Source organism: Artemia franciscana, chromosome 2 (assembly GCF_032884065.1).
Source record: "Artemia franciscana chromosome 2, ASM3288406v1, whole genome shotgun sequence".
NCBI classification, from domain to species: domain Eukaryota; kingdom Metazoa; phylum Arthropoda; class Branchiopoda; order Anostraca; family Artemiidae; genus Artemia; species Artemia franciscana.
This window is the reverse complement of record NC_088864.1, coordinates 30,393,287-30,402,277: the sequence shown is the minus strand read 5'-3', so window position 1 is coordinate 30,402,277 and position 8,991 is coordinate 30,393,287. Positions and strand designations below refer to the sequence as shown.

The 8,991-nt window shown below is 35.9% G+C and overlaps 1 protein-coding gene across 6 annotated transcripts in view; it reads left to right on the top strand.

Moving 5' to 3' along the window:
• The first annotated feature begins 370 nt into the window (after window positions 1–370).
• The window catches only part of LOC136040048 (protein tramtrack, beta isoform-like), a 106,148-nt gene continuing 97,527 nt past the window's right edge, over window positions 371–8,991 (top strand). For all 6 annotated transcript variants that reach the window (XR_010620612.1, XR_010620611.1, XM_065724124.1 and 3 more), the window contains exons 1-2: window positions 371–509; window positions 3,535–4,250. Coding sequence is in view for 4 of the 6 variants with exons in the window: in XM_065724124.1 (XP_065580196.1) it covers window positions 3,543–4,250 (708 nt within the window). In the remaining 2 variants the exon portion in view is untranslated. The remainder of the gene's footprint in view (window positions 510–3,534; window positions 4,251–8,991) is intronic.

Here is an 8,991-nt window from a genome sequence, read left to right as displayed (position 1 = left end):
TTTACAGACTTAGTCTTAAAAAGCTACCGGTTTTTAGTTTCGTCTATACAAAAAGAATATACACAATAATAAAGATCAATGTGTGAAAATACCAAAAAATAAACATATGTCAATATTTTGTTTTCCCAAACCATTTATGACAAACTGGTATTAAAAAAAAAATTCTGACAATATGAAATAATCAATTAATTAACAATGATTCGTTAGTTCTATCATTAAATCTTATAATAATTACAACATTAGCATCGGTAGACTACTAAAATCCGTCCAATTGGTTAGAATAAAAAAAAAAATATAAATCCAGTCTTATTTTTACTACTAGCATTTCCATCGTTAGATGGCAATAAAATAGTTATAGAAGCTAGAAGAGGCGGGGTTTCCAACACGGAGACGCGTAGCCATAAGTACTTGAGTGAAAGCAAATTCTTCTTCAAGAAATTTGATTTTATTCATTTGTCGTTTTGAGTTGATACCATCATATTGTAGACGGATGTACGGATTAAACTAAGGTGAATTGAATTTATGAGTAATATGTTTGTGGTAATGGTAGTTTTAAAAGATTATAGAATCAGTCTAGGTTTCATTGACTAATTATTAGGCTAGGGATATTTTATAACATAGAACGGGCTGAGAAATGTGTTTCCCCACCATGCCCTTTCCTCAAAACAGCTTAAATTAAGTTGATAAAGGCCAAGAAGTTGCAATGACAACTTAGAAGCCCTTTTTGTCGTCTCAGAATGTTTGCCGTATCAGCCCTAGGTGAATAAACTTTTAGAAATGATTCTAGCCTATATAGTCCAATCTAAGGTGAGCTATTTTTTGCAAAGACCAGGCTTAGCCTATTCTTCTGAAACAGTTCTAGCTAACGTGCAATAGCAACAAAATTAGTGCAGAAGTCAAGAAAAAAATCACCATTGCTTTGTCTTCCATATTTTATAATTGCTGCCATTGCAATTGCATCCTTGCCCCCTCCCCGCCCCCCAGTAATGGGGCCAAATAGGCCTACAGACTATGTACACAAGTTTGCTAATTTGTTTTTTTTTTCACATTAGCTTTATTTGGCACTAAAAACCAACTGTTGACAAGAAATAAGCACAAAAAATGATGGCAGACCCTAAAAAATCAACAAAGTTGCATGCAGCCAAGGGCTATATCTAGCCCCTCAGTGAGGGGGCTGTGGTGCAATTGTGATGACAGCAATGATTAGATTTCTAAATAAAATGAAATAATTAGGTTTAATGGTACATTTTTTTTTACTCCTAGGCCCTATCTGAGTTCTGTCCTTGGATATGCCTTTAGACCTACCAACAATTCTTATCAGTAAACTCGAATGGATTTTTATATAGGCCTAGGCCATATTTTCAGATTAGGCTAATTCTAGCCCAATCTTCACCCCCTCTATTCATCCCCCAATCCATGCCTAGAGTGTTTGACCTACTTCATTACATTCAGAAAATGCATAGGAAGCCTTTTGGATTTTCAAATTTACCTCCAGTACAGTGCATTCCAGCCTAGGGCTATATCCTGACATTGGGAGGGAGGGGTCATGTGGCTATACTGGAATTAACTCCAAAAATCTCATAAAAATACCCTTTTCTGAATGTAATGAAGTAAGCAGTTAGTATTTTAGGCTCTTGATAAAATTCTCAATGAGAACTTTTTTGCCATGTTGGAAAATAGTTGAATTGGATGCGTAAAACTTTCAAGGATGCTTCCTGAGTCTGAATTATATGCTGGGATGGTGTTTCTAAGCTTTGAAGAGCAAAATCTTGGGTGTGGAGGGGGTGCAATGTGTCAAGAGTGCCAATTATTGACCAAATTGACAAATTTGTCTGAAAAATCGTGAAAAACAAAAAAACATGAGCTCTTTGTCCACACATTTTTTGCCCACCCCTCCCCCCTAGATCCGCCATTGCAGTAGCAGGGCAGGCACAGTTGTCATGTTAGGTAGATTACATTGGAAAGAGTATTAGAAAGGGAATTGAATGGTACTTGTCAAAAGTTGTCTTTCCTAAATTTTGGTTAATGTCTGTTTTTTAAAACACTATGTATCAGGATTAAAGAAGTTATGTTGCTCTAAACACTTTTTTGGGCCTTGTGTGTGCTGAAGATCTATTTTGACAATTCCACTTCTATAATATAAGTTGTCAAAGCTCATCAAAGATAAATGTCCTGTGGAGCAGGAAATGGTAAAGATAACTCCTTTAAAGACTTTCACATGACATACACTAAACTCTAGAAATGTTCCTAAACGTTTTGTGCACCTTAGCCAACTACTTCACAAGGTAGCAAAATGTGCTCATTTTAAATTTTACCCAAAATTCTGTTTGTTATTTCGGAAATATTCTCCAAAATCTATTATAATTGTTGTGAAAGCTCAAGTCATTTGCCAACCTTATTGTGTTACCTTAATTTGCACTTCGGAAAGATAAGGTCCAATGGATCTTTTGTTCACCTGAATATTTAAGGATCAGGCTAGGCTAAAAATCTGTGAATTTAGGAAATGAGATGTATGTTTCAAACTTGTGGTAAACCTCTAACACAGCGCCAAGAATCAAGATGTGTGCCTATTTAATTCACTGTGTGCGTTGTATGGTAAATTATGCTGGCTTCCTAATAGCCAAAGAAGATTGTCTATCCCTATCATCGATTTAAAGTTATATTCTTAGGAAATAAAGATATGGGAATTGGATATTAACTTTTAGGAGGGGTGGGCCCGGAAACATTGACGTGAATATAATTCTAGTACACTGGAAGGGATCATTTATGGATCCTGTGTTTTCAAAGGTTTTATGGTCTTGGACCTTAAAAGCGGGTTGGAAGAGGCTCTGTGCTGAAGCCCCTCAAACTCACCCCAGTTTTCACCTATGATCGAAAGCAAGTTTATTTGATTCTTAAATGACAATACGTGTCTCTTGTCCATACTGCTTTACATCAACCCATGTTAATAAGACAAATGACCTAGTTTTTATTGCTAGGTTAATTTATGTCAAATTATGTATGGAGGTTTTCTCCTGTGATTTGGTCAATGTTTAATATTCATCATTAGAAGTAGCTCATTAAGATAGGGTAAATACCATTTTATGGAATTTTCAAAGAAAATTCCATTTTATGGAATCCATTAATGGAATTTATGGAACATTCAATGGTTCCATTTCCTCCAACCGCTTCTGTAAATTAGAAAAGAGGATAAAAGAGAGAGAAAAAACTCTTAAATATCATAAGAACCAAAAAAGTTAGGAGAAAATAGACTAAACCAGTTACTAGAACCTTCTTAGTCCATGAGGGTTTGTTATAAATTTATATGGCTATTCAGTTACTGCTGCTGATCTATGGAAAAACTCGTTTTAGAGTCATTTTATTATTAAAAGATGCATGTTTTTTTTTAATTTAAATTTCACTTCTTGAAGCAGCAGATCTAGAACCCAAGCCTCCTTTCCTAAATAGCTGATTTACGTTTAAAACTCAGCGTAATCTAGTCATAATATTCGCGTTTGTATCAACTGAGGTAATTACTTCTTTGTTTATTTTTAGAGCTTAAAATGGACGACGCCAAGGAATTTTGCTTAAAATGGAACAGCTTTATGGATGTATTTCAAGGCACATTCACCAAATTGCTAACTCAGGAACAGTTTGTTGATGTATCTTTAGCTTGTGATGGTGATACAATTAAGTGTCACAAAGTGGTGCTCTCTGCCTGCAGTAATTACTTTCAGTCACTCCTTTTAGAAAACCAACATCCCCATCCCCTTATAATTTTGCGGGATGTACCTGCCAAAGATATGCAAGCCTTAATACGTTTTATGTATACTGGTGAAGTTACAGTTGTTCAGAGTCAGCTTAATTCGCTTATTCGGGTTGCTGATTTACTTAAAATTAAAGGACTTGCTGACACAGACTCTAAGTCAGAGAAAAAAGAGCCAGAATCTGAAACTCCTCAGCCTGTAACACCACCTGTTAGACAAGAGGCTCCTTATTCTAGTCAGTATAGTGATACAAGGACTCCTCCATTAAAGCGAAAAAGAACAAAACCCCCTCCTCCACCGTTAGTGGAGAGAGCTGCAGTACCTGCCTCAGTACCTCTTTCTTTAAACCTTCCTAATGAATTGTCCCAAGGCTCCCCAGCACTCCCCGACTCAGAACGACTTTCACAACCGTCCCAAAATAGCTCAGAACATGAACTGTCCCCGAGAGAAAATTCGGAAACACCAAATGCGGAGGAGAGACAACAACCATTTAAGGATACCAAGGTTAGTTTCTATGCATTTTAGCTATTTAGAACCTAAAAGCAAAATACCGGAACACGCTAATATATCTCTTCTCTTACAAATTTGTTGCTGTTTGTCTTTTTGTTATGTGTCAGTTGTAATTTTTATGTTTACGCTTTTATTTTTCCTGTGTCTTTATTCGTCTATATATTTTCTACTGCCTTTAAGTGCAACAGGTTGGGATTTTTCTCATCAATCTAAAGACGGGGAACCCTTTTATGGGGATGGTTGTATGGGACTGACAACGAAGATACAGAAAGACATTTCTGACAGAGGTGTGCCTCTTCATATTGTAATCCCGTATTTTAATTTCAACATGATTATTTGATTTCCCAGTCAATCAATTTTTATGACAATTAATTGTAAATGAATTTTGAACAATCATTGTATGCGTGTTTAAATAGGTCTTTTTTGGATAAACCATGCAAAAATGCGCTCTGTTACTCATTAAATTTTTAAATTAGTATTTCAGTTGCGTCTATTCGTTATTTTTACAGATTTGTCTGAGTAGGTAGCTTTTAACCTTGAATTTTCTACTGGAGAGGGAGTGTGAAAAAAAAATTTCTAAATAGAATCAATAAATATAGGCTATAAATAATACGTAAATCAGGACTGAAGACCTGAAGAAACACACTTACCTGTGCATGGCACAGGAGACCATAGAAGGGTACTCCCCCAAAATTGGTCAATATTTTTGGAAATTGTGTGAAAATCTTGATATTTTGGGTTAAGACAAATCTTGAAGCATTAAACCTCCAGATTCGGAAAAATACCATGATCCCCTCCCCCAAAAGAAATAGGCTTCCACACATTATTGTGGTTTCACATTTGTTTGAACCTGTGAAGATGCTATAAGAAGCCATATATTAACTGGAGACGTGTTGTTCCCAGAAATGTCATGTCTTGCTCAAATTTCTCCAAACTATCCTGTAATTTAAATATGATTTGTCGTTGTTTTGAGGTTTTTGAAGATGGTGGTCTTATAAATTAACACTAATTCTCGCATTTATAGAATAAGTTTCCTTTTACATGGACCAATGGTCATTTTTTCGTATTGCAAAGTCAAGACTGGCAATAGTTAAACTGTCAATTGATGGTGATTTTATTTATATTCGTTCTCGGTTTGTTTGGATGAACCTTTGGGGGAAATCCCCCCAAGTCTCTTAGGCTTCAGTTTTGAGCATGGTCCCAAAGACCATTGTTTTTGTACCATCTCCTTGTTTTGTATGTTCTTGTAGCCGTACGTTACCAGTGCAAGTGAATTTGATGAAGAAATTTGAGGTCATAACAGTGGCCCTGAATATCGAAAACAAAGAACTGTACGCAATACTGCTTTGGCTCTCTCCTGCTAGAACGTTATGATTTCGGGTGAATACTATAGCGTCAATATTTGCTAACGTTTTAATAACAGATCCTTTTCTAATTTTAGTTTTCTACTCAGTGGGAAAAATAGGTAAAAAATTATTATTTAAAAGTGTTTTTATTATAAATTACTTGAAAAAAAGTTCCGTTTTTTAGTTTGGGCCTTAGAACCATCTCCCCTTCCACACCCCCAGAAAAATTGTCCATTAATCCCAGTCTAATGCAGCGCTGCATTATTTGCTAGGCTTGGATTTCCTCCAAGAGCAGCTGTCTTAATGTCATCCTTCAGTGTTGTTTGTAGTTGCGGTTCTGGCTATGAAAATTTGTGAAAGGTTGATCCCGACGCTACTATGAACCCACGCACGACTTGCTTTCTGGGAATAGGGACGGAAATTTTATGATAGAGTGGAGTGGAGACCCACTGGAACAGCTCCTGTGTTTTGGACCTTCCCTATTCCACCAACCAAAGGATAAATGGTCGATTAAACCATTTCCCTCTGGGTTTTCACTATTTTTATGCATTACCCAAACCAGAATTTTCACTAATTTTAAAGTTAAAAAATGGGAACAGGAAGAATGTTGAAAACCTGAAGCCTATTAGAAACTGCGATCCAACACAAAAATAAAAGGTTACATTGACCAGGGGAATTTGAGAACTCTAGGCTCCATAACACCGTAGCCTTTAATGTCAAATTCACAAATTTCATAGTTCTAAATGAGTTACTAAATTCGCTGCTTTAAGACTGTTAACATATGACTAGCTACATTTCCGAAATATATTTCTAGCGGTTTCTTTAAAATTAAAGTTTTTGATCTCAATCAAACAGTTCGTGGTAACGAACTGTAGTAAGGAGCGACCCGGCTCAATAGTAACCAAAACTCTAAAAAATGGAATTTTGATACCAATAGCTACATCAAAAGAATCGCATTTTAATTCTGGTTTTAAATATATAAGTTTCATCAAGTTTAGTCTTACCATCAAAAGTTACGAGCCTGAGAAAATTTGCGTTATTTTAGAAAATAGGGGGAAACGCCCCCTAAAAGTCATAGAATCTTAACGAAAATCACACCATCAGATTCAGCGTATCAGAGAACCCTACTGTAGAAGTTTCGAGCTCCTATCTACAAAAATGTGGAATTTTGCATTTTTTGCCAGAAGGCAGATCACGGATGCGTGTTTATTTATTTATTTATTTTTTTTTTTATTTTTTTTTCCCAGGGGTGATCGTATCGACCCAGTTGTCCTAGAATGTTGCAAGAGGGCTCATTCTAACGGAAATGACAATTAACAAGAATTTCGTATAGGAATTTTATCAAATGCTCAGTGTAAAATGTTCCCCGGAATCCTGAGCTTTGCTTATAAGGTTGAAACTTGTTTGGGGCCTATTATACAAAATGCTAATTTTTATGGTATTTGACTCTCCTTGGGGAATCAGGCGGAATCGGAAATAAAGGTTTTTTGGAATTATAATTATTTAGGGGAGGGAGAGGATTATTTTTTAAATTGGAAAAGAAAGAGAGAATAATTTACTATTTTTGGATGTACGGAAAGAGATAGTAATGAATAAGCTGGGAAATCCCAAAATGATTTATCAGATTATAGAAAAAAGAAAGAAAAAAGATTGAACCAAGAATAATTGAGGAGAATGAGTAAAAAATAATTACATAACTTAACCGTATGTTCCAATTTTATCGCAAAAATCAAGAAAACAATTCAAACAAACATAATATAAAAACTGCTTTTAAATCCCAATTAACTATAGACTCTTTACTGAATACTGGAAGAGATGGGCGATTCCGAAAAAGTGTACTAAGGGGGCATACATTTATCTTGTTCTCGTGGAAAATTTTATGTATGAAGAACACACAAACATTTCGAAAATAGATTACAACAGCATAAAGATGAAATAGATCGTTCTTAAAAAAATAACAAAAAACCAGAAACTTTTGAATCAGCAATAGCTGAACATTTGTTTGACCTTCTGCACCAGTAGTATTAATACTATTGATACATTTGTTGGACTTTCAAAAGTTTTCGAGAAATAATAGAAATATTAGTATCAATAGAGATGAAGGGGAATATAGGTTAAATCCGATTTACAACATATTATATAGCTCCTGATCCTCTTCTTGCAAGGGAGATTCTACGCAAGGTATACCAACTGTCTTAAGTCCCTATCCATTCTGTTTGGCCATTGGGAGGGTGACACATTACGATCTAGTTCCTTAAAACATGATGACCAATATTCAATACTAAGAGGTACCCTTTGTCAGGGCCGTATTAAGTATTTTTGTTGAAGTGGGATATAATTTTCGCCTGCATTTAACGCTCTGAAAGTTCAACTCGGCCCAGTCCTCCTCATTTCCCCAAAGTGGCTCTTGAGGTTTTGCTGATGTATTTTTGATGAAATGGATACCGGGGTATCATTAGAGACCCTCTTGTCACCTCAACACTCACTGAAAGTTTCAAATCGATCTTTCTACCCGTTACCGAGATATTGCTTATGCGCTACTTTGGTAACCAGGATACATAAATACTGTCCTTCGATTTACCTCACTATTTCTCCGTGAATGAATTTTCAGCCCGATGGGAGTGTTGAAAAATCCTTATTTTGAAATGAAGGTTTAATTTTTGACAAGCAGCTAAGTGATGTTCAAAACATTACACGGCTAGATGGAAAAGTAAAACCCAATTTCTTGCAATTATATAAATTGTATAGGACGATGAAATTTGGTAGGAGTATTAGGGAGCAGGCCAGATTAAATTAAAAATAGTCGTTTCCGCGATTCCACCATCTGGGGGGGGGGTGGTGGTGGTGAACGGTTAATTCGGAAAAATTAGAAAAAATGAGGTATTTTTAACTTACGAACGGGTGATCGGATCTTAATGAAATTTGACATTTAGAAGGATATTGTGTCTCGGAGCTCTTATTTTAAATCCTGACCGGATCCTGTGACATCAGGAGGAGTTGAAGGGGAAACCTAAAATCTTGAAAAACGCTTAGAGTGGAGGGATCGGGATGAAACTTGCTGGGAAAGATAAGCACAAGTCCTAGATACGTGATTGACATAACCGGAACGGATCTCCTCTCTTTGTGGGAGTGGGGGGGGAGGTTTAATTCTGAAAAATTTGAAAAAATGAGGCATTTTTAACTTACGAAGGAGTGATTGATCTTAATGAAATTTCATATTTAAAAGGACTTCGTAATTCAGATCTTTTATTTTAAATCCCGACCCGATCCGGTAACATTGGGGGAGTTTGAGGGGGAAACCAGGAATCTTGGAAAACGTGAAAATTGACGCATCTTTATCTTACGAATGGGTGACCGGATCTTAATGAAACTTGATAAATAGAAAGACC